This window comes from Meles meles, chromosome 9, assembly GCF_922984935.1.
Source record: "Meles meles chromosome 9, mMelMel3.1 paternal haplotype, whole genome shotgun sequence".
In the NCBI taxonomy this organism is placed as follows: domain Eukaryota; kingdom Metazoa; phylum Chordata; class Mammalia; order Carnivora; family Mustelidae; genus Meles; species Meles meles.
In genome coordinates this window covers 32,544,627-32,570,844 of record NC_060074.1, presented here as the reverse complement: position 1 = coordinate 32,570,844, position 26,218 = coordinate 32,544,627, and the positions used below count along the sequence as shown (strand labels likewise).

The following is a 26,218-nucleotide window of genomic DNA, read 5'->3' as shown; positions in this document are numbered from 1 at the left end:
CAACAAACACAAACTAAAATTTGCCACAAAATAATATTTGGAAGAAAACGGTAGTGCCACCCCACACAGGTATTTATTCTAGGGTGGAATTCTCCAAGCTTCTTCATTGACTCCATCAAACAAACAAAAAAAACCCAAATCTGGATTCAGGTAAGGAGAGATTTATTGGAAAGGATTCTTGCAAGAAGGGGAAGGGACTATGGCAATCAGGTCACCTCTTTGGGAGATCTGTGAGCATTCAAAGATTAGGTAGAGAAGGGCTTTCCTTTACTAGGGAGGAATGAAGATGTTCCCGGGGTTTGGAGAGGTGGACAGGACAGTAGATCAGAGCATGTGGACCCTGAGCTCAATTTATTCTCAGGAGGGCCCTTCAGGAGGGGCTATGTGCTGTGTGGGGCAAAGGTGGGCCAAAATTCAGGGGTGTGGGCAGGAAGAGAAGTTCCAAGCTTGATCAAGTCAGTTATTGTCCAGACTGGTCAGGGGAGATAGGGTTCAAATCATTGACAAGGCAAAGAATGGGAGTTGGAGGGTTGAGTCTGGCCTTGCCACGGGTCAATAAGGGGGAAATCTATGAGTGTTGTCGAAGTCAACTGGGGAAGAGTGGGTCCTTGTAGTGAGTCATTTCCTGGAACACAAAAGAGGGGAGGATTGTGTTCAGGGTTTCAGGTAAAATTCAACAGATATGCTCTTGGCTTAAAAATAAAAGAAAGGGAAAAAAAAATAAAAGAAAGGGAAGAAGATATTGAGAACTTTATCTCAATGAGTTTTTCTTTGTAGGAGAAAGTGCCAGTTTAAAAATAATTTTGGTGAAAATGCTCTGAGATCAGTTCTGGTTGCAAACCCATTCAAGGCCCTCGAACCGTCACCTTAGATTAAGAACAAGCTGAAGAAAACTGCCAGGAGCTTTCAGAGAAGCTGACCTGCAAAGTGAAACCAGGACTTGGGTCACTGGGTGAAAAGGTGCAAGGTTTCCTTTAGAAGAAACCAAAAGACCCAGTCTTGACCAAAGGTTTAGAGGTCTTGAAATCCTGCTCTTCTTATCCCATATATGTGATAGTGACTTATTATATGATTGTTTTTCTTTGAACTTTCCTAAGAGATGCCTTCGCCCATCCATGAACATTCTCTCTACCACCCACATGCTTACCCACTGGACCCATTCCAAAGACTCTTCATTTCCTCCAAAACACCCTTTATTTTAGGCTGGACACAGTATGAGGATGTGGGAAGGCAGCCGGATTGAGCAGGATTATCAATATCACATCCTTCATTTCATCATATGTAAATGTAGGTATTAAGTATCTTACCAAAATGATGTTAGATTGAAATAAAAATATGTTTGGGGGGGAAAGGAACATATTTGGAAGTGTTATGCCATCTGTGGACTTGTAGGCTTTTTTTTTAAAATATTATTTTTAGAAACAATGACTGACTCATTGAACTTCTATTTCATGTGTGGAACCTATCAACATGTTTCCGACATCATATTGTACATACAGAAATGCAACAGTTCCTATTTCTACAGTGTTTGCTTGTGTCCCGCGGTTTTCACAGTAGCCGTGAAGAGCAGGCATGAGATCAAATTACACTCCCGCACCATCGTATCATCTTAAGAGACAAGCACATTTTAATCTGCTTTTACTCACCCAGGGGTCCACCTGGATGTAGCTGAGGACCAAAGCGTTGATAGCAATGACTAATGTATTAAGTTTATGGTCACAAGATCCCCAAACAAAAAACTACAGGTGGACACTCAAGCCTGATGTCTCTCCAAGAATCCAAGAGGCAGATGTTTTAGGAGACGACTTCATGTTTGTCTTCCCACTTGTCTCAATGTCTAGTGTGTAAATGCACATAGTCTCAGCGTTTCAGGTTGAAAAGGGTGAAAAATGGCCAGGGGACTGCAACAGAGTATTTATCCTGTTTTGATTTGGGTGCCTGTCCATTCACCTTGGCTTTTGTAGGGTAATTGCAATCACAGAAGCTGCTGTTCCATTTTTCAAGATTATTTTCTGAACCGGGATCCATCTCATGAATGGTGTTTAAGGTTTTAATCTTAAAGATGACCCCCTAAGAAGGCTCTAGGTAGTTTTATATTCTTTTATAGATTTTCTTTAAACTATATTCCTCATGAATGTATAAAATTACCCAAGATCAATGTCCCTAAAAGAGCTAGGTAACCGATTAGCAAACCTTCAATACCCTTGTAGGTAAGGGAGAGATTTTTTTTTTTATATTTATTTTTATTTGTTTATTTACAGCATAACAGTGTTCATTGTTTTGGCATCACACCCAGTGCTCCATGCAGTACGTGCCCTCCCTATTACCCACCACCTGGTTCCTCAACCTCCCACCCCCCCCCCACCCCCCTGCCGCCCCTTCATAACCCTCTGGTTGTTTTTCAGGGTCCATAGTCTCTCATGGTTCATCTCCCCTTCCAGTTTAAGGGAGAGATTTTTAAATACAGATGAGCACCTGGTTTTCTGAAACTCCGGTTCTTGACAGAGTTTCAATTATTTAATCCATTCAGTGTTAATCATACCCTTTTAATTGCCCCCCGGGAAAAATAGTCAAACATTCTTTATAGATTAACGTGACTTTTTTTTTTTAAAGCATAAAATCCAGTCTTACACATTCGAAAAGCCTTCTACAGTACAAATTTAGGTTTCTGAATTTCTGAATCCAGGCCCCAATAATCAAAAGCTTCAAAGGAACATTTAGCGAGTTGGAAATGCTTACTCACCCAAGTGAACAAGTTCCTGTTTTGTGGGTTTTTTTTTTTAATACATTCTAATGAAACAGTCACCTTGTAATTTTTGTTGGCTAGAGAAAAATGGAGACTTTCAATCTACCCCTCCCCATCCCCTGCCCCCCCTCTTTCTAGCTAAATGTTTTTCCCAATTATGTAGTCAAACACTGGAAATTGCTCAACCTTGATCTGTTTCACGGCCCCTTCTTTAAGAAGCCCTTGTGGGGTGTGGTCAGGCGGGGATGGGCTGACTTCCCCCGGCCCGATCCCATCCGGGTGGATTGTAACGTTAGTATTACATGCAGATTCATTTTCTCCTTTGCCTGCACCTTCCATTATGGCCTCATGAAAGAAATCAGCTCTCTTATTTCTTTCATTGAGCCTTTACTGGTATAGCCATGTTAGTTTAAAAGGAAGCCTGCTTACGGCTGCTCACAGCTTGTTAATTTCCAAGTTAGAGTTTTTGGAAAAACCTTCAGAACATCGTTTCACAACCTCTAGAGTCAAACTGGTCTGTGTTTGAAAAACATTTTCAAGTTGAACAAAACATTTTTTCCCCTCTGATTTCAGTGCCTGTGAATGCCAGAAGAAATTTAATTTTGAAAGAACAAAACTAACATCTTTTTCTAGTTAAATCTGCCCACATGCAATACAACAAATTTATACGTGCCACTGTGCGCACGCGCGCGCAGAAGCTCAGAGCAAGATTTGCGTGCTTGATGTCTGCTATTGCCTTTGTGCCTGAACTAGGAGGAGTCTTGAACCCTCAGTGAGTCCCTCTGCCCCTCCTCGGCCGGAAGGCCAAATGATTCGTAATGACTCAGACTTGGAGTGGGTCTACCTATCTCCCTAAGGACCCTTTTCATACGGAACCACTAAGAAAAACCAGTAGGCGCTAACCCAGTCAAGGTGTAGGGGGCGTCTCTCCAGGGAAATAATATGGGGCCAGATGCATTGCCGAAGTCAGAACATAGGATTAAAGACTGTTATCTGGAAAGACCCATCCGCATCAATATTTTTTATAATTGCAAAACTCTCAAAATAAGAGGGGCCCTGTGCTTATTTTGTTCAAGTCCATATTTCATAGATGGTCAGACAGGCCCAGAAAGGTCATTTGAGGAGTTATTAGTAAACTCTGGACTACCATAGGTTGCATACCTTGGACAGCCTGCAAGCTAGGAGCCCATCCCAGCTTGCCGAAACCCACGCTGTGTTAAATAGGGAGCAATTTTCACTTGGATTAGAATCCAAGTCTCCTAACTCTTAGGGCGAACAAACCATCCTCTCATTCAATTATTCCTTTTAAGCTGAAAGATTCCTGAGTCATCCCGACCCCAGTTCCCTCTTTTTCTTCTGTATTCATGCGTGAATGCTGAGCCCTTTTTAATGTTCTAGCACATCATTTATCCCAAAGCAGTGTGCAAACCCTACACTGTGGCCAATATTGTGTGGCTGGGCCGGCAAAGAGATGGAAAGGATGAACTGCCCTCTAATTAATAAAGGAGGTAGAACTTAAGAAACTTTCTTATTTTCTTGCTTTTTGTATTAATGGAGTTTGCTACGTACAAAATGAAAAAAATAAAATTGAGCATGTTAAATACATAAGAAAGTGGAGGTACACTGAACATATTTAAGGGAAAAGGCTAGTGCAGAGGGCAGTGGCTCGTGGCCAGGATTCTGGGATCAGAGAGTCATGGGTTCAAACCCAGTCTCTGCCCTCATTGCTTCTTTGCCTTTAGAAGGAGAATAACAACAGTGCCTCTAGTGTGCTCAGTAATGTCTGTAAGTCCATTGTCCGCATCTAGCACAGAGTTGGGACTCGACAAATGATGAGTCATCATGGTCTTGAAAGCTGGCATGGAAGCTGTGCTCCTGGGAGGAACACGTCGCTTACGCTTCTGAATTTTAGGCTGTCATGTATTCATAAGCACTTATACTGTGGCTCCTTGAAAATTATATATTCTCTCCACCTCACAGGGGACAGGATAAGAGCACACGGGCTGCACCCAGAGCCCCGAGGACAGTGCTGGAGTGGGGACTCCGATGCCAGCAGATGGACCGGAGACAGGGCTGGGGTCTCTGGAGTCCATCGAGCCAGCAAGCCTCAGTCTCCCAGATTAACCTTCAGATGAACGAGGTCCGACTCCCACCAAGCAGGCCTAGTGCCTCCTGGCTGCTGTGTGTGCCCGCAGAGGCCACCAGAGCAAAAGGGCCTGACTGGGGCTGGTGGCAGCCGGGCCGCCCACTGAGGAAGGCCTCCCACACCATCTGCCCTGGGGAGAAGAGGCTACAACTGCCTCCTCTGGGAAGCTCTGGTGCTGCGCCAGTGAAAGGACAGGGGGGAGGAGAGAGGACAGCCAGCAGGTTAGTAAGACTGGGTTTGTCTAGTAGGTCTCAGGCTTCCAGAAAATTCCGGAGGCCTAACTAAAGCATGACCTTCCAGCTATAAACAGAGCACTTAACTACCAAAGGTCTTTCCTTCCCCTTCCCAGAAAAGGTGAAACTTCCCAACCCTCAAAAGCTCTGGGAGAGCTGCTAAGGAAAGTAAGGCTCCTCATCCTCGCACTGAGGGGCCCACAGGCACGGAACGCACCGCTGATGAAGGTGCCCGGGGATCAGAAGCCTGGGAAACACAAGGCACGCAGGGCATGGTGGTGACAAGAAAAAGGCTGGCCTTCCCCAGGAGGTTGTCTCCTCAGGCGAGGATAGTCCCCTGAGGGTCAAATCACCACCTCCTCGTGGGATAAAGGGCCACTCTTATATTCGCTCCTCCTTTTCCACTTGGCTGCTCTGCACACCAGGGCAAGGATGTGGAGCGTGGGCCCAGGTATGGCAAGCCCATGGGGTCAACAGGCAACAGACCTCAGGCTTCCAGCCCTGAAACAAAGCTACCAAAGCCCTTCTCCACCCTCCTGCGCTCCAGGCCTTCTGGAGAAGTGGAACAGACCTGGGGCACATGATCTGACCAGCAGGTTGCTCACAGGGACCCCTGCACAGAGAAGTGAGGGGTGAATGTCTGGGAAATCTGTAATGGGGCTGTTGTACTGCACAGGGCACTTGTAAAGGAGACGTTCCAACTTCGCAGGCCCAGCGCATTTCCGGAAGAATTGCATTTGGTGGGTGGGGTGGTGAGTGAGCCAAGTGCAGCCACATTTCAAGCAAGAGAAGGACCTAGAGTCTGGAGCTGGAACCAGGGGTGAGCCCTCCCTGTGTTACTCACTGGTTCTGTCCCTTTGGGTAAGTCACTTAACCCTTTGGGTTTCAGTTTTCTCATCTGCAAAGTGGCGTTCATAGATATAAAACGTCTATGTGGAGAGGAGGATCTATAAGCAGACCCATTTCAAGAATACAGCTTTGCAAATGGAACTGATTGGTAGAAAAAAAAATGAGTTTTGTTAAGATTTAATTTGAAAATTTTATCTGAAAGACTGCCCCCCACCACACGTGCGTGGCCTGTGGATTAGGTGACAGGGAGGGAATCTGGGACAAAAGTCCTGTCCAGGAGGGTACTTTGTAAAGCCCTGCAGGGACTGTCTCACAGGCAGAGGGGGGCAGCAGCCCCCAACCGCCTTCTCGGGGCCACTCCAGTGATTTCAGAGAGTCCCAAATGCCTTTTGCTCCTCCCTGCCTGTCTGCTTCTCACTTTCTGCTCTGGACAGGACTTGGCGAATGCTATTTGTTTTTTTGTTTGTTTGTTTTTATATAAGACTTGAAATGCTACCAGGAAACCAAAGGGAGTCGAGAAGGACTAACTGCACACCAAACTCTATGAAATATTTAGTGTTTTGCATTATTTTAGGAGCTCCATAAAGCTTGCCATTTGCAACGATGTGAATGGAACTAGAAGGTGTTATGCTAAGCGAAATAGTCAATCAGAGAAAGACAATTATCATAGGATCTCACTGATATGAGGAATTTGAGAAACAAGACAGAGGATCATAGGGGAAGGGAGGGAAAAATGAAACAAGATGAAACTAGAGAGGGAGATAAACCACAAGAGACTCTTAATCTCAGGAAACAAACTGAGGGTTGCTGGGGGGCTGGGGGGGAGGGATGGGGTGGTTGGGTGATGGACATTGGGGAGGGTATGTGCTATGGTGAATGCCATGAATTGTGTAAGACTGATGAATCACAGACCTGTGCCCCTGAAAAAAATCATATATTATATGTTAATTTAAAAGAAAAAAAAAAGCAGCAGCTCCATAAAGGCATACTGCCTCCAGGCCCCTGGGGTTTCTAACAAAAAACTTCATACCTAACTAAGCTCTAAAGCCATCACTTCCCCACAAGATAAATTAAGTGGCGCATTTAGTGGGATACTTGGAAAGGGGGGCCACTATCTGGGAGGATTACAATTCTGCTCAATCAAAACAGAACCAAACCGAATCCAGTACTGCAGTCTTAGGGGGCAGGGAGCAGGGACAGTATTGGAGGGCGGGGTGGCAGGAGGAGTACTGAAGAATGTGGGCACATTTTCCAGGCATCATATGATCATAAAAGAGAAGGGGTGGGAATCACTTTTCCAGTAATGAGAACGATCCACGATCCAAAGAGAGACCCAAACTATCTGTTCCACCAGTTTTAAGCTTTTCTTTTTTTTAAACCCAGACTAAAACCAAACTATTTCGTTACTGTGTTTCAAAACCAAACCAATACAGTTTGCATAAGAAACCCCCTAGAGTCATTTACTTAATATTTAACTAAAACTAAATTAAGAGATGCTACTTCAGAGAAACTGGGCAGCATCTCTGCCGCCTAATTCTGCTTCATTCAATGCAAGTTAGCGTGGGTTACAGTCTGGCCAGTGTTGAATACTTTTCAAGACTCATTAATCTCAGGCAAGAACCAATTTAATGAGCAGGGCAATCTTTTGAAGTGAACGGTGGTAGTGGTTTAAACAGAGGATTAGGAGCTAATCACATTTAAAGTCATCTCTGGGCACTAAAATTGACCCCGGATGAGGGGAATGAATTACAGGGACTGGGCGGCAGTTCCCCTCTTCTTCCTTACTCCCCTGTGGGACAGCCAGATGGCAGCCTGCCCCCGTCCAGAGACAGGGTTCCATTCTGCCCACTATGACAGGTTATCACAAAGTTTGCCTCTTAACCAACTGATGGGTCAGCTTTATAAAATAGTACTCTAGACTCCACAGCCGTTAGACACTGTCTAGATCATGGGCACCGTGTAAGTGTAAATTTCAGGTCTTTGTACCACAGATATCAGCCAGCTAGTGTTCAGTAATCAGCATGTGAGCCACGTGAAATGCATCATTTCAACCTTCAGCTCTCCAGTGTGAATATGACTGAGAAGATTAGGAACAGAAGGGCCTGGCAAAAAGAAATCTGCTCAGATTCCTTTTATATTCACCAAGCAATTAAGCATTTTCCTTTAAAGTGTTCCTTCGATCCTGTTGAACACAAACAGCGGGCAGCCTAACAATTATTCGGCAATGGATTGGATATGGATGTCAACTGCACTAACACTGATGGGATTCACCGCAAAGAGACAAAATTAGTAAAGCCACATTAGCAGTCGGTCTGCAAAAGAGAGGACATGGCTTTGAGTTTTGTTTTTTTAAATGTGATCTGGCCCAGCACTGGCTCTCTTGCTTCTTACTCCACACCATAGCTGAAGCTCTTCTAAGGGTCACACAGCAGACATACAAAGAGGACTCATGACCGGGTTGTGTTGCAGGCCTCCGGGCATCATCTAGCTGAGTCCTTTCATTTGAGAGCTAGGGGCGCTGCTGGCCGGAATCCTCACCTGCCTTGCGCAGGTTTCGCTGCAAGGATTATGGTCCAAGTCTTGATATTCAGACCTGGCCTGTGACTCTGTGCCCCAATTAACTGTCTATCCCCACCCCAAAATAGCTATTTGGACCAAGTTTGGACTGGCACGAGATGGCTGGAATCACGAGACTTACTAAGCTGGATCTGATGGTCTTGAAAATCTAAAGGAAAAGATAGCTGGGAGGTGACCAGCTGGCAACAGGAGGTAAAGCAGCAGGTACATGGGGTCCCAGCTTCATTGAGCAGAGGACCACACTGTCCACAGGAGTCTGGCCCTGTGACATTCTGGCTCTCAGATTCCCTGGAATCTTACGCCAAGTCCCCCTTTTCCTGAGCAACTTTGAATGGGTCTCTGTTTCTGGAAACCAAACAACACTACCTAGAAACATCAGGTTTCTAGGTATTAGTGCTCCTTTCATGGTATTACAGGACCAGGTCCTTCTGACCAGACCTCAGAGTAAGGATAGAAGTGGAAGGAGCTCCCCCCACCCCACCCCCAACACGCAGGCCTGGCTTCCAATCAGGGACGTCAGCAGAAGCCATGGATTCTTAGAAGAGAGATGAACTCTGCCTGAAAACGTTCAGAAGCAGCCATCAGAAAAACTGTCAGAATAGTTTGGATAGGGTAATAATTTCTTAAAATAGTCATACTTAAGTAAGAATGGTGGGGAACAGATCTTTTGATGTTAGGAAAAAAAATTGCTAATTTTCTCATGTGCAAACTTGTCATGTTTACAAATGAGAAGAATGTTTACAAGTAGAAAAAAAGGCAAGGAAAAACTCGAGACAAATTTTAACTTTACTGGAGTTCAGGCATCAGGAACCAAGTTTTCTAAGGGCTGGTCACTGGAGTAAGCTATTTATGGCCAGAGAAACTACATGCCAGAAAGATTAGGTGCCTGAAATTAAGAATCCCAAATTCAAATGCCTGAAAGGGGCCAGGGTGGTCACAAAGGGTAAGACAACAGGGAGTGGTGAGGTCTATGCCCAAATTGAATACCCAGTAGAAAAGCACTGAAATTCAATTTTTGTAAAAGTTTTATTTATTTTAGAGGGTGGTAGAGGGGCAGAGGGAGAGAGACAGAGAATCCTCAAACAGAATCCCTGCTAAGCATGGAGCCCAGACATGGGCCTTAATCCCAGGACCCTGAGATCATGACCTGAGCCAAAATCAAGTCAGAAACTTAACCAGTGGAGGAACCAGGTGCTGTTCAATTTTAAAGGACTTTAAGTCACTATTAATGACACCATAAATTTAAATACCATTTCTCAAAGTCTCAAACTTCTAAAAATCTTATTTGTAAAGATACATGGTCTCTGATCCATGGAAAAAAATCAATAGCTCAGTATCATTTTATAACTGATGAAAAATCCATTTAAAAACTAAAGCCTCTATGAAAAAAAAAAACCAAAAAACATGGAGCGCCCAGGTGGCTCAGTGGGTTAAAGCCTCTGCCTTCGGCTCAGGTCATGATCCCAGGGTCCTGGGATTCAAGCCCCACATCGGGTTCTCTGCTCAGCGGGGAGCCTGCTTCCTCCTCTCTCTCTCTCTGCCTGCTTCTCTGCCTACTTGTGATCTCCGTCTGTCAAATAAATAAATTTTTAAAAACCATACACACACACTCAAAAGGCAGACTAACAATTCACAGAGGAGTTCATATAAATGGCTAATAAAAATCTGAAAAATGCTTTCATCTTCACTAAAACTATATGAAATGAAAATTAACTGAGATAACTTTTTTTTTCCATTGGTGAAATTAGCAGTGATTAAAAAATGAGAATACACAAAGTTTTTAAGGAAACGTCAAAAGAGGTACTCACACATGATGGGGGTGCTGATACCAAACTATTTCTAGGAAATTAATTTAGCAACAGAGGTCAATGATTCTATGACCTCTGTGTGTCAGAAGAAGTTTTGCTCCCTTAGGAATAAACCAAATGTTTCCTAGTGGATGTAATTAAATCTCATTTTGGTTTGGTCAGGACAAAGTCAAAGACAAATTTGCGGCTCAACTTTGAATCAGCAAGCTACATTTCATTTCAGACTAGGCCTTTATTTCCTAATTTATCCATATTTCCCCTAATTTTGCTTTTCCCATTTTTACTTGCTTCTCATTCTGAATTCCAAGAGATATCTTAAAAGAGGCAGTATAGAAATAAATAAGAACAGACAAAAAGGAGTTTCCCAAGGATGAACTGTGGTATCAAAGTTGCGTTGCTATTTTACTAAATGGAGAATAACTTGATTTACCAGAAAGTGAGATTTTGCTTCATGTTACAAAGCCGACCACCATGTAGATTCAATGAAATGGTCTCTCATCTTTTTGAGACACAGCAATACTGTTTTGAAGCCTTTATTTTTTGGTGGGGCTGCCACCACACCAAAGTGGATGACAAGAGATGGGACAGTCACTCTGGACAGTGACTCTTCCTAAAGCATGGTCTACTGTGTCTTTTCATGAGAATCTAGGTCAATAACCATTCATAGTCACCTCTGCTCCGTGAAATCCAATGGTGGAATCCAATGCCAGGTTAAACACCCTGGTAAGTGACAGAAGAGGGAAATGATGACTTGATTGATGTCTTTTAGCTAACTAAAAAGGCTCACTTGTCTAAATTTTCTGGGATGAAATACTTTGACTTGTCAAGAAAGTTACATAAAAGACACTTAGATAGAATACAGTGATCATAAATGTCAGATGGGCAAACCTGAAACACAATCATAGCAAATGTGCAATAGAAGGTAACTTTGGGGGGCACCTGGCTAGCTTAGCTGGTAGAACATGCAACTCTTGATCTTGGGGTTGTATGTAGATATTACTTAAGAATAAAATCTTAAAAAAAAAAAAGAGGGTAACTTTGGGCAAGTGATTTTAATGCTTAAAGCCTTGGTTTTAACACCTCTTTAAAAAAAAAAAAAAAGAAGAGGAGAAGCTCTTCATGTCATTTAGCTCTGTTCTAAGAACTGACAGCAGCAAGCTGCCTCCAGCCCGCGAGGCCCTGGATGCCAGGATCAAGTCCACTCAAGCCAATGTGATCCTGGGTGAGTTATTCAGTCTTTCCAGACACCAGTTTCTGATCTGTACAATGGGCTGGCAAGCACCACCTCTCAGGATCGCAGGCAGGGTTCAAGGAGGTAAAAATACAGAAGGAATTGTCACAGTGTGTTGTAGTACGACGCTGATGCACTCAACATAGGCTATGGCTCATTATTATTTGAAGCATTACTATCCCGATCTATAAAATGATGAAAATGATACTCACCCATTGTTATGAAATCAAATAAGATAATGAATTCAGTTGCCAATAAAAGCAATAGAAAATGTACTCTGTGTGTGTGTGTGTGTGTGTGTGTGTGTGTGTGTGGGAGGGTGGGGGGATAGTCAGGATTGTGACAAGGAAGTGCTTACTAGAACCATAAGTTCAGTTAAGCTACCTCAGATGGTATGAGTCACCCCTGTGATAACAAATAATTTTTTAATGTAATAACACCTGTTGGGATTCTGTCCAAGGACAACTGTCGAATGGACAGAAAATTTCACAAGAGGTTTAGCGATTCTGAACACAGTTGCCTTTCCAAGCCTTTTGGATGAGATAAGATGTTTAATGCTAGGAGGTTTCATGCTCTGCCCCGTGTCATTAGTGTGGCTGCATCCTCACTCCCTAAAGACCCATGTCGCTTCTGCCAGAGAGGCTGCCTCAGAGGAAGCTGCTTCCCCAGGAGGGCCTCACTGTGCTCCACCTTGCCGTCCCTCCCAACCTCCCTCCCTCCCACCAAGCCCACCAGTGACTCCCCTTCCCTTCCTGCCTTCCCCCCAGAGCCAAACCAAGCATCTCTTATTATCTCTGCAACCGGCACAGAGCTCCCTCCTCCCCACCTCCCAAGTACCTTTCCATCTAAGTCTCTCAGCTGCCCGCGCGCTCTCTCTCTCTCTCCCCCTCGCCCCTCCTGTCTCCTTCACTCCTATCTCTTCCCCTCCATCCCTGCTTGTCCCTGTCCCTCACTGTTCCTGTCTATCTCCTAAAATGGCCTCCACTGTCTGCACAAGGAACTACTAGGAATTCACTGCTTCGAGGATCTGACTGACCATGCAGGACACGGAACCTCGAGCCCAGTGGCCTGTGGACCTGAGCGCACAACCCATTTTTTAAAAGCAAGGAACAGGTCACCAAAGCACAAGACAATCTACTACTCAAAGGTTGCTCTTTTCCTTTCTCAGGCAAAGATCTGATCTGTTCACTCTTTCACGAAAGACTGGTAATTCCACCTCACACAGGAAATCCTTCCAGCACTTTGAAAGGAAGACTCTGCAGTGAAACGTAACAACCAAAACGACAATCAGAGAGTCCCCTGACTACCATCCAGTGTAAAGTTTCTCTCAGCTGCTCAGGAAAAACGTCCCACTCTTGGTGGGGGAGACAGCAGGCTTTGAGCCGATGGCATACGTGAACAATTATAAAAGGGTTTAACATCATCTGCCTCACTCAACCACCATAGAAGTTGGAAAACTGATATATATTCATATGCACACACATATAGAAAGTCAATGACAGGGAGGAACTCAAGCAGCCAGCCCCTTCGCTGCATTTCAGAAATGCTCCCTGCCCCCATGCGTGCTCCTTGCCCTCCCAGTGGAGCCTGGACGGCGCTGCTCTGCAGGTCTCGGAGGAACAGCAGCAAGAGACATGCACGACTAATGACACCACCTTTCGCCTTTTGCAAGAAGCCTATGCTTTTGCAGAGTCTCGGTTCATACTCTCACTCATACAGGAGTTAGATTTCAGAAGAGGGCTGCTTGGGAGACAGGGATGGGGAAAGGAACCAGTGGCTTGTCGGTTTGGAGAGAAAAGGAGGAAAAAAATGTCGGGAAGAATTTGGGGCCAAATAATCATAACCATAAGCCCTGGAGACCTTAGTGGTTAAAGCTCTAAGCTAGAGGCTTCAAACCAATCCTCGTACATGTGGACTTCAAGGATTCTTTGTTCAGCTGACATATAATGTTTTAAAGATGTACGCCTGCATTTAAAAAATGGGAGGCTTCCCAGGAAAAACAAATCTAACAACTCCAGCCCATTTGCATCAGGGCAGTCACAGGTGGAACTGAGAGGTGGCTGCTCCCCAGTGCCCCTAGTGGCCACACCGTGACTCTCACTGACACCCCCCCCAACTCCCTCTACCACCCCTAACCGTCCCCACCATCCTCCCCACCCAGGACTTCAACCCTTGATTTCTCTTCCCCTGTCCTAAAGGACATGTGACGTTACGGTTTCTGACTGAGGCCCCTTGAACTTGGTCTACATATGAGAAAAATAAAGCCCAGAGTGGTGGAGTCATTTGTTTAACATCATACAGCTTTTCAGAGCAGAGCTGCGCAAGAACACAGATCCCTTCACAACCAAGTGTTCCTGAACCCCTGTTTTCAGCACGGAATCTTGAGTTGTGGAAACAGCCATGCTGGCAGCCTCCCTCGGATGTGCCCCCCCACCCAGGGAAGCAGCCTGACCTCTGAACTGGCTGACCATTAGACTCCTTTGCCTTCACAGACTAGTCCTGAAGCATTACCACGTTCAAGCAGCGAAAGGTAGTGTCCTCCCACATGCCAGGCCCCTAGTTCCAAGCTTCTAAGGCCACTTGGAATGATCAGTCGACAGCTTCTAGTTTCAGTTTTGGGTCAGACTGTACTAAAATTGGCCTCTTGAGGGGACACATTTTTACGCCCCTACATGGGTTCTCGGAAATGTCCTTTCTTCTCTGCACCTCACATCTTTGCTTTTCTGGGTTTATTCCCGCAAACAGAGGTGTGTGCCAATGTACACGCATCACAGGTTTGTCTGGTTTTTTGCAAACAAAACAAGTTATGTTCATAGCTTTTAAATATTTCCAAAGTAAACCATATAAAAATTTAACTCTAAGTGATTTAAAAAAAAAAAGAAGAAGAAGAACACATATGCAAAGTACTTGAATTCCAAAGCAGGCGGTTGTTGTAGGCGTCGTTTTGGATAGTAAGTAATAAGCATACTTACAACCCATATGATGATCAGTCTTCTGGATAAAAAAGGATCAATGTTCCAGTGAGTGAATGGAAGAAATGTGATGTAGAAGACTTCTTGACCCAGAGCAGCGGAAAATCGGAAAAGGTAATAGTAGAAATAATTCTTCACAATGTACTTCTGTACATAAGCCTAAAAGACAAAAGTTAGAAGACTCTGAGTTCCTCCAACATGTCACTGTAGGGCAAGTTTTTTAAAAATTCTGTGTGAAACCCATGGGCTCTCAACTGCCAGGGTGTTTCCATGATGTAATTACAGTAGCATTGCTTTCCGTGTTCTCAACCCTGATACAGGAGAGGTTAGTTCTTCATAAAATTAAGTAGCATCATGACAGGCTATCAGCAGAAGGCACGCAAGCCTCAATCTTGTCTCCTTTGTATATATAGAAGGCAAATGCTGTGAAGACATTTTCTGGGTTTAGGATTATAGTAGGTAGAAAAACATAGCCAAATATTTCCCCATCCTAAGGGATCTGTGAACTTGCCGCCTTACATGGCCAAAAGGACTTGGCAGGTCTAATTAACAATGTGAGATGGAGAGATAATCTCTCTGGGCTCAGTGTGACCACAAGGATCCTCGCAAAATGGGAGAGGGAGGCAGGAAGGTCAAGGAGAGGGTGATCTGAAGATGGGGAGGGGGCCAACGGGCAAGGGAGACAGGGCACCCCTGGAAGCTGGAAAAAAGAAAGGGAAGATTCTCCTCTTGAGGCTCTGAAAGCTATGAAGCCTCGGTGATGCCTTGGTTTTGTCTGAATATGAACCATTTTGGACCCTGGACCTCCATAGCTGAAAAAGATACATTTGTGTTGTTTTGAGCCACTGAGCGAGTGGTGGCCTGACAGAGGACTGCAGTAGTCACGGATAACGAACACGGGGACTTTAGAAACATCACTCACCAGTGAATATTTTTAGTTTGCCTTTTATTTTTTTTAAATTTTTATTTATTTGAGAGAGAGATCCAGCGGAGGGAGAGGGAGAAGCAGACTCCCCAGTGAGCAGGGAACCAGACTTGGGGCTTGATCCCAGGACTTGAGCGGATGGCAGATGCTTAACTGACTGAGCCACCAAGGCACCCCTTTTGTTTACCTTTTAAATGGGATTAGTACAGTCAACCCAGTGGAGGGATGGTATAAGAAACACATCAAGAACATTCAGGGTCTGCTAAATGCAATCCTATTTTCAACCATCCCTTCCCTCCCTCTTAGCAGCAGGCAAGGGAAAAAAAAAAGACTTAAGGGGGTTAAAACAGAAATATGCAATCTATTTTAAACTATGACAAATGTCCTTAAATTATGGTAGATTAGTAATGAGTTAACAAACAAAAACATGGTCACCCTGTTAAATCAACCTAAAAAATAGAGGTTTCATGCTGCTTTTTATGGTAGCCATAAACTTTATAAAAATAAAATTGAAGAAAAATGTCAAGGATGAAAATAGGGAGAAGATGCAGACCTATGGCAGGGGCAATGGTGTAAAGGGACTTTTGTAGGTCTGCATTTTGGCTCTGCTTTGTTTTTGGTTTTTTTTTTTTCCCATTTTATTTATTTTTTCAGCGTAACAGTATTCATTCTTTTTGCACAACACCCAGTGCTCCATGCAAAACGTGCCCTCTCCATTACCCACCACCTGTTCCCCCAACCTCCCACCCCTGACCCTTCAAAACCCTCAGGTTGCCCCAACCTCCCACCCCTGACCCTTCAAAACCCTCAGGTTGTTTTTCAGAGTCCATAGTCTCTTATGGTTCGCTTCCCCTCCCCAATGTCCATAGCCCGCTCCCCCTCCCCCAATCCCACCTCCCCGCAGCAACCCCCAGTTTGTTTTGTGAGATTAAGAGTCATTTATGGTTTGTCTCCCTCCCAATCCCATCTTGTTTCATTTATTCTTCTCCTATCTCCTACCCCCCCATGTTGCTTCTCCATGTCCTCATATCAGGGAGATCATATGATAGTTGTCTTTCTCCGATTGACTTATTTCACTAAGCATGATACGCTCTAGTTCCATCCACGTCGTCGCAAATGGCAAGATTTCATTTCTTTTGATGGCTGCATAGTATTCCATTGTGTATATATACCACATCTTCTTGATCCATTCATCTGTTGATGGACATCTAGGTTCTTTCCATAGTCTGGCTATTGTAGACATTGCTGCTATAAACATTCGGGTACACGTGCCCCTTCGGATCACTACGTCTGTATCTTTAGGGTAAATACCCAGTAGTGCAATTGCTGGGTCATAGGGTAGTTCTATTTTCAACATTTTGAGGAACCTCCATGCTGTTTTCCAGAGTGGTTGCACCAGCTTGCATTCCCACCAACAGTGGAGGAGGGTTCCCCTTTCTCCACATCCTCTCCAGCATCTGTCATTTCCTGACTTGTTCATTTTAGCCATTCTGACTGGTGTGAGGTGATATCTCATTGTGGTTTTGATTTGTATTTCCCTGATGCCGAGTGACGTGGAGCACTTTTTCATGTGTCTGTTGGCCATCTGGATGTCTTCTTTGCAGAAATGTCTGTTCATGTCCTCTGCCCATTTCTTGATTGGATTGTTTGTTCTTTGGGTGTTGAGTTTGCTAAGTTCCTTATAGATTTTGGATACTATTGGCTCTGCTTTGTTTTACACCAAGTCTGAGGTGCTCGAATCCTGGGGGAATTCAGAGAATAAGTTGCATATGCATTTATTCTGTAAACATTCATTCTGTGCCTACAGCAACCGAGAACCTATGCATGCCAAGGATATTCAGATAAGCCAGGCAGAGTGCCTGGCTTCTAGGCGTTTTTGTGGAGGGTGCCAGAGAGTACTGTTTGGAGGAATGAAGTTTTAAAGGACCAATATGGTGTTTGAGGTTTTGAAAAAAAGCCAAGATTACTTTTATATTTAAGGAATTTTAAAAAAATGACCTTGGAAATTGCATGAATATTAACTGTACTTGACACCGTTGACTGCCTGCCAAGTATGCATCTCTCTCTCCTAAAAGGTTCCCAATTTTATTCCAACATCTCTACCTCCCTCCCACCCCCCGCCAAGTCCTGTGACTCAGGGGGAATTGACAACTGCTCTTAGCTCTAGTCATGAGAAGTTCAAGGCTTTGGCCTCAAGCCTAGAAGTGCATGGCACAACCCAGAAGAAAGTGACTGGTCAGGGGCAAGCATGTGCTATTAGCTAAACACTGCATGTCTCTTCAGGGACGAAATTTACTTCTAGTAAATTCAAGTTAGGATGGCAACAGATCCATCCTAAATAGGGAAGACAATAATGCCCACAATGAATGAAATAAGGAAGTGTATAGAGTTTCACCTCTCTGCCAAGATATTAGGGCTGGATTTGCAGAACAAGAACCAATAAAATAAAATTGTGACAAACAAATGACAAGCTCCTTCCCCTCTCTGATAGGAGGACTTAATCCAGCGGCTTCTGTTTTATAATTGTACATCCTACAGGCCCATCCTTGAGACAAAACCTGTAAAAACCCCTTTGTACATAAAGATTTGTTATTTTAACCCACCAACTACCAGTATACCCAGGAATCTGTCCTGCCTTGAAGCTTTACAGGGAGGAATTTCCCAGACTCTGAAAAGGGTCAAACTCCTCCCTTGTGTTGTTTCATGATACCCAAAGGTTATAGGACATTATCAACACTCAGCAATGACCATTTCCCTACCCCAGAGATCTCTACCTGAGACCAAGTTCAGCACCTTAATCCTAGTAAATAATTGAAAGACTGTCAGGGATGACAGCAAATCACTTTCGTGTGACATACTACTAATTAACATCTTTCGACTTGTTTTTTACAATCTCTGTGGAATTCTCTTCTTTGGAGGAGAGTTAGATATTCTTTAAATCTTCTTAGGAACAGAAGAAGCAAAAGTGAAACTAAAAATATCAGCGCATATATAGGACACCCGAAGGAGTTTTTAGATAACATCTCTGAATGTGTAATTAAGGAGCAGGAGAGCCAATATCGGTCTCCAAATTCTTGGGAATTAGATGAACCTAAATAAAAGACTTCTTGTCTTTTCTGAACCAGAATCTACATTTCCCTTGTAGGAAATCTCAGTGTAGGACTTCAGTTTATCTTCGGACATAACAAGAATGCCAGTGCCTGTGTTGGTCTCAATGGGAACAATTAGAGGGAGCAGAAACAGGGAATGGTAGATAAAGCCAATGGCAGAGAGGAACAGAGTCGAAGCTGGGAAAAAGGAAACCAGGTCCCAGGACTCTCCTCTATGTCTGGAGAACCAGCCACACGCGGGGCTGACAAGCCAGGCCGTGGGCAGCGTCTCTGGACCACGAACCCAGGAGGCAGGGATTAGCAGCTAAGTTTTTAGACAAAAGATCATAAGGGCATTGAAAATTTAGGTGGGTGGAGACCTACGCGTAGAAATCCACTATTTCTCAGCAAACCTCTCATCTGTCACAAAGCCAAATGAAGATGTTTCTAGTCAACAGGGAGGATAAGACAGAAAGGACCATATATCCATTATTACTAGTGGCAAATGTCCTGGACATTCCTATTTGCATGTTTTGTTTATTGCTTTAGTTTTCAGGATGTTAGAAAACAAAAAGTGTTTCCACCAGTGAAAACAACTTTTCCTTTCAGGGTACAATTTTCTCTAACGCAAGCTCCCAAGATGGGGCTATTGGGAACGGCCTTTGGGTGGAGAACAGCTGCTGTGTTTTGCTGCTGCATGTTCTCAGCAAGGCTGCTTTCAAGGCATAAATAAATCAGAAGGAAGGGGAACCACACAGGGTGACTGCACGCTCCTAGGGAAAGGGCATGCAGGTACAGGATTTCTGGACTTGGCTCTCCCCCCCGCCCCACCCTCCCTCCACCCCTGGACACCTTGAACGGTGTTTGGTTTTCCAAATACACTCTGAGGAGCCCTACACAAAAAGGAAATCCGGCCAGGTTAGCACCGCTGGATGGAGTGAGGGCTGACCCACACAGCAGAGGAGCGACCGACTGGAGTGGACTTGGCAGCTGGCCCAGCCTTTGAGCTTTCAGAGGAGGAATACAAGGAATTGCTTTTAGCGGAAACAATACGTGACCTTGGGGAGGTGAATTTGCCCTTCTGCACCTCAGCGGCCTCAGCGGCAGAGCATGGAGTCTGGTTAGCTCAGTTGCTTTTTAATATACAAAAAACAATTACAGGTAGGGAAAAGCCCCTTAAATAAAATGTCATCCCAGAACCTATTCTATAAAATAAGACTGAAAGACTGGACTAACTGGTTGAAGGTGAGGGGAAGCCTAGGGAACCCCTAATTTCAGGCCAGGCCACCTTGTACACCGAAGTTTTTCTCTGGAGTGTCTCCTTGAAAACAGGTCGGAAATCAGCTTGAAAACCATTGACCTTCATCTCTATCAGACCTCCCACACCTTTCTGTAATTAACCCGGGGCCAGAAGGACACAGGCTATGGGTCTGCCCACCTTGAGGTCTTTATTTAAAGGATTTGATAAACTCAGGACCAATGTCGTTGGGAGGTCATTTTACTTTTTTTTTTTTCCCCAGATCAGAGCTGTAACTGTGTTTTTGAAAGGTCAAGTTTGAGAGAGTCCTCTACTTCAATAGAGCCCGAAGGGATTCATGTCTAGGGGCATGCCGTCTGCAGCTCTAAGCAGGGCACTTTCTTTTCTTTTTTATTATTTATGTGACAGAGAGAGAGAACACACACAGAGGAGGCAGCAGCGGAAGAAACAGGCTCTCTGCTTAGCAGGAAGTCCATCACGGGGCTCGATCCCAGGACCCGGGGATCATGACCTGAACCCAAGGCAGAAGCTTAACGACTGAGCCGCCCAGGCACCCCACGCAGGACACTTCAAATGGAAAGCAGCAGGAAGCTCATCTTCTAGGGCCCAGGCAAGTCACATCTAAATGGGATATGGCCCGGTCTTACTTAAAAAGATGTTAAAGGCCCAAAGTTCTTTTATAAAACACATTGAACAGCAGCATTCCCTTCACCGAGGTTTTGCTTTAGGGAAGTTTTACACCCTGACAAGAAAGCAGCCACTGAACACAGAGCCGGGCAGAGGGAAGGCCACGAGGCCCGGGGGTCAGGAACACGGAGCAAAGGACCACCATGCACGACTGCATAGTCTCACAACAATGCCATGTTCTCCCAGGGCCTCAGTTTCCCCTTCTGTAAATGGGAATAATAAGAGCACTTACCCCTTAGGGACACTGGCAGGATTAAATCAGTGTTGCTGATAATGCCCGCCAAGCACTCGGCACAAGGAAGCGACTGAGCTGCGGGCCATGACCGGGAAGGTAGCAGGAGAGATTTCCCAGAAAGCACTTCGCTGTTCTAACGGGCATGCGCATCACCTGGATCGGCCCGCGCGTTCTCCCGAGCTCCCACGTGATCCCTGTGCCGCCATGTTGTGCAGCTGCGAACCACACTTTGACCAGAAAGGCCAGCCCAGTGAGGAGTTTTTAAAGACAAAAGTCAAGCTCTCAGATTGGCACGGAGAAGAGATGCTCCCCCTGGGGCGCCTGGGTGGCTTAGTGGGTTAAAGCCTCTGCCTGCGGCTCAGCTCATGATCCCAGACTCCTGGGATCGAGCCCCGCATGGGGCCCTCTGCTCAGGCGGGCGCCTGTTTCCCTTCCTCTCTGCCTGACTCTCTGCCTACTTGTGATCTCTCTCTGTGTGTGAAATAAATAAAAAATCTTAAAAGAGATGCTCCCCCTGAAACAGCAGCCAGATTGAATAACCAACTGATGATGAAGAAAGAATGGAAGAAAAAAAGCAAGCAAGCAAGCAGGCAGGCAGCTTGGGCTCCTTGCCTTCATTGGAGAAGGGTTTGCATAAATTCCTGGACGACAAATCCAAAATTAGTGAGTGAGTCATGAAGTTTGGAAAAGCACACCTCACCTCTCAGGGCATCCCAACAAAGAAAAACAAACCTTATTTCCCTAAAAAGAGCTTTTGCCGCGCTGTCAGAATCCTGCAGCATCCTGGCTTGAAAACTAGGTTCTCTGACCTCTGCAGGCCTGAGAATCTGTCCTTGGGTTCTCCGTTACAAAGGAGGTAGAAATTTGCTTTATTTTTTTTTTAAGGGAAAGATTAAAAACTAAGAGGAAAGTATCCCATATCCTATTAAAGCCGATGGTCTTTGGAAGTTCTAAATTTTTTATTAACCCAACTTTGGAAATTCTTTGTCATTTCTCGTTATATCTGCATTCACGTGCATTCAGCCTGCACACTCGTCCTCATTTCCGAGGGTTGCCACACAGCACCCGCTTGTCGGGGATTATTTTTCAAGACTGGCTATTTCTTCATGTGCTTGGGATTGTAGGGGAAGAGGGGCATCAGCCTCTGGTGTCCAGGTTTTTAGCTATTTATGGAGACTGGGGGCTCCTCAGAAAAGTACCTTTCATGGTTGGTGTAATGCCTCAAAAGGCAATAGATTCAGGACTAAAACTTCACCTTGCCTTGTTGTCATGCCCTGCATATATGCAGCCAGAATTTCTGATCTAGAGCCCAGAGATTGGGGAGGGCAAACTCAAGGAACTCAATACCTCTTTCAATAGAAGCTATGATTTGCAAGGTTTGTGTCCTGCCATCTCACTCTGAAAGACTAGGCTTGGGTGGACATGTCCTTACATCCTAGAGGAATATTTATAAAATAAACACTCTCTCAAGCTATCATGAGACACAACTACCTAACATGTTAACACACTGTGTACAAACCAAGCAAGGCCCAACATTTCAAAAGAAAACTGAAAATGGCAAATCTTTTCTCCGCAGAGTCCATGTCTCTGTAGACGAGTCATTCATTGCTTGCTCTTTAGTGATGGAAAGCTGACAATAAGCAAGATTATTTCAGTCAGCAATGTGAGGAAATTAAAGCGAATAATGTGATACAAAGTGGTATGTGTGTTTTAGGAGTTGCTCTCCAAGGAGGACTCCTTCGAGCTGAGCCCCGGACGGGGAGGTGAGCCAGTTCTTTCGAGGTCTGAGGATCAGAGAGACAGCTTACTAAGACCCTGAAACAAGCAACCGGGTCTGTCCGTCAGAACATAGCAAGAGAGAGAGGGAGAGAGAAAGAGAGAGAGGTGAAAAGCAGGAGCAGGGTCAGGCTGAGCCTTTGGGGTTTTCGGCTGGTAGGAGAGGTAAATTGCTGAGACAGTTTCATATAAGAGCATGATTTGATCTGCTCTGACAAGACTAAAACAAATTTTGGCTCGGAAACAGTGAGAAGAATCCCTGCTTTAACTCTTTGGTGTTTTGATTTCTTAAACATCGTGGGAAAATACCATTCATTAGCCTCCCTGAACTTAAATGGGGGGGGGGGTTCCCATTGTTTCCATAGTCAGGTAGACTCGTGGTGTCCTAGATTCACGTCTGTTTACCAATATGCTCCCATCAATTTTAATTACTCTTATTATTATATTTTTTAAGTTAAGGGAATCAAGACTGTCCAACCCACAGAGACAATTAAATGATGATTACTTAGCAAGCCTAAGAAAGATTGGCAGTGTCCCTTGAAGGGGAAACAGAAGGAACAAGAATGAGCTAGGGTTTCTCCTTTAATCTTGAAGTCCAGATAGAATTACAAGTTGGGTGAGCTCACCAATGTCTGCTCAGGGCTCGGTGATTAAAATTGCAGGATGGTGATACTGAGAGTCAATAAAATGGAAGGGCAGCTTCTTTGAATAAAAGAGCTTGAAAGAGAACTGCCCACGAACCCCTTTCATCTGCTTGGCTGGCATCTGCTGGGACCCTTCAGTCTGTGTCCCAGAATAAGAGAGTGGCTGGAAGTGGACCCGATGTGGTATTTGACAGCAGGGTTCTAGTGGGGTTTGAACTTTGTTTTTTTCCCTCCTGCCGATCCATCACATTTCAGCCCATCCTCTGAGCATTTGATGTCTTCCTTTTCTTTTCCCCAAATTTGGCTCTCATCTTGGGCACCAGCAGAAGGGGCGGACCAATAAGTATCACAGATTGTGAAATTCTCTCTCTCTCTCTCTCTCTCTCTCTCTTTTTTTTAAAAGATTTTATTTGTTTATTAGAGAGAGAGAGAGCACAAGCAGGGGAAGTGGCAGAGGGAGAGGGAGAAGCAGGCTCTCCACGGAGCAGGGAGCACCAAGCCGGGCTCGATCCCAGGACCCTGAGATCATGACCTGAACTGAAGGAAGACGCTTTACCCACTGAGCCCCCCGGGCTCCCCAGATTTTGAACTTCTTGAAATTGTGACAGTGACCACCAGGGCAACAATGCTCCACCTGAACTAGAAACGGGTCCTATAATTTGAAAGAACGCAGTCTCATCATCACTTCCAGAACCCTGTGCCTGACACACACGATTATCTGCTTCGAAGCAAACTGAAGAATCAGAGAGAGAGAGAGAGGATAGGACAGCATTTTGCAAAGCTGAGAGATGTGGGCCTCTACTCAGAGAATTCCCTCCCCAGGCAGTAAGAGCAGCAGAAGTCGCCACAAAGAACAGAAATAACCATTCCCATTTTGGGGGGTGGGGGGAGAACCAGCTGCCCTTTAAATTCTCAAAATGTGTTAAGAACGTAACTGTTTTTCAAAACATTTTGGATCTGCTAAAACCTGAAACACATTGTACCAAACATTCTTCCACTTAATTGGTAAGCCCTTGCGTATTCAGGGGGATTTTTGGTGCAGATGTTTCTGATTCATTTATATTAACTTATCAAAATGACGTTTGGAAGAGCTGTATATGCAAGAAGGAGTCTTATAAACTTGGAGTTCATTAGTTTTAATCCGGGAATTTCAGCCCTCCTGCCCTGATGCACACATTTAGACTGTGGACAGGCTGATTTAGTTCTAACAGGCAGCATGAACTCACCCATTCCTAAGTCCCTTCAGAAAACATTTTCGACAGCATTAAAAAGCACCACCAAAATGTAAGAAAATTACTTGGGTCCATGGAAGGTTTTCTCCTTGGTGATCTTTTACTTCTAAAGACTTAAAAACACATTTTAATCAGACAAAAGGAAAATAAAGCCTGACCATTTGGCCAGTGAAGTCAAGAGGGTTTTATCCAGAGGCTTTCCTGCTTCTTTCTTGTTTCGCTGGGCAAAATAGGGTATGGCATTTTTAACTTGGAGTATTCTTTGTCCAAGGCTACCGCTGTAGCACGGGACTGTGTGTCCACAGAGAAGGAGGAAAGCAAAAACAAAAACAAAAAAAAAAAAACCTTCTCTTCGCTGCCCCTCCCCACTTCTTAAATCCAGCCCTCTACTTTTAGAGCTCTCCAGGAATCCAAGATGGTAAAGATAGTACTTTGGAATAATTTTTCTTTCTTGATCCACTTCCACTCCCTGGGGCACTGTCAGTAAGTGGCAGTGGGCATGAGAGGGAGTGGATGGGAGAGATCCAGGAAGGACAGATGGACCTGGGGAGCATGCTTCCCCGGAGGCTGGCTCCCTCCATACTCTCCCTAAGTCTTGCATGTGTGGTAGGGGAAATGCTGGGAAAGTTCCATCAATTTCCACCATGTTTTCAAACTGCAGTTCCCTCTGGAAGGTTCTCTCTGAGCCAGTTTAAAGCCACTGGTCACAAAAATAAACTTAGGAAAAGCTTTGAAATTGTGTGCACACCCATGAAAGGACATGAAGAAGAAAGCCACGCTGGGTCGGAACAATGGTCCTTCCCACCCAGCTTGTCCCTGGCACACTCTGGTTTCTTTGTACCTTTGGAAGGCTATTCTTTTTTTGTTTTGTTTTGTTTTCATCTTGTTTCACTTTTAATATTTTTGAGTTAAAGTTCTGGGCCTTTTTTAAAAAATATATCACTTGTATTTTGTGTTTTTTCCCTGATTATCTGATTATCACTTATTTTTTTTTCTGATTAACACATTTTACTGGAGAACATTTGGGAGTCCAAAAACTACATAAAAGTAAAGTAAAAATGACCCCTTGTTCCACACCTGAGACTCACCACCTTTGGATATCTCCACTGGTCTTTTTCTTACGTGTAAATGAGATCATGTGGTGACATGTATTCTAACAAAATTGAGATTCTGCTCTTGAAGATTTTATTTATTTATTTGTCAGAGAGAGTGAGCGCGTGAGCAGGCAGGGGGAGCAGCAGGCAGAGGGAGAAGCAGGCTCCCCACTGAGCAAGGAGCCTGAGGTAGGGCTCCAATCTAGGACCCTGGGATCATGACCTGAGCCCAAGGTAGATGCTTCACCAACAGAGCCACCCAGGCCTCCCTTAAATTTTTAAGTATTATTTATTGTATTGTATTTCCCTAGGTCCCTAAATATTATTCAAGATGACAATTTTGGCTGTCAACTTTTTAACTTTTATTTATTTATTTGACAGAGAAAGAGAGATCACAAGTAGACAGAGAGGCAGGCAGAGAGAGAGGGAAGCAGGCTCCCTGCTGAGCAGAGAGGCCAATGTGGGGCTCGATCCCAGGACCCTGAGATCATGACCTGAGCTGTAGGCAGAGGCTTAACCCACTGAGCCACCCAGGCGCCCCAGGCTGTGAACTTTTTACAAGTGCTGCCTTCATTGTGTTCCAGTTTCTCACTCACCCGTTCCCATGGCAGATCCCCGCGCAGACTGATGCAGCAAACAAGTCTGAATGTTGGCCTGTGTGGGTGTAAGCAGGAATCTCACCAGCCACCAGCTGTACAGAGTTCCCTGCCCACTTC

The 26,218-nt window shown here is 44.7% G+C and overlaps 1 protein-coding gene across 2 annotated transcripts in view; it reads right to left on the bottom strand.

Annotated features, from left to right (window-relative positions):
• SGPP2 (sphingosine-1-phosphate phosphatase 2) overlaps window positions 1-26,218 on the bottom strand; it is a 112,832-nt gene that overhangs the window by 51,766 nt on the left and 34,848 nt on the right. Inside the window, exon 2 of one of the 2 annotated variants that reach the window (XM_046018878.1) lies at window positions 14,563-14,721. The exons of the other annotated variant lie outside the window; for it this stretch is intronic. Coding sequence (XP_045874834.1) covers window positions 14,563-14,721 — 159 coding nt within the window. The remainder of the gene's footprint in view (window positions 1-14,562; window positions 14,722-26,218) is intronic. 2 annotated transcript variants of the gene reach the window in all.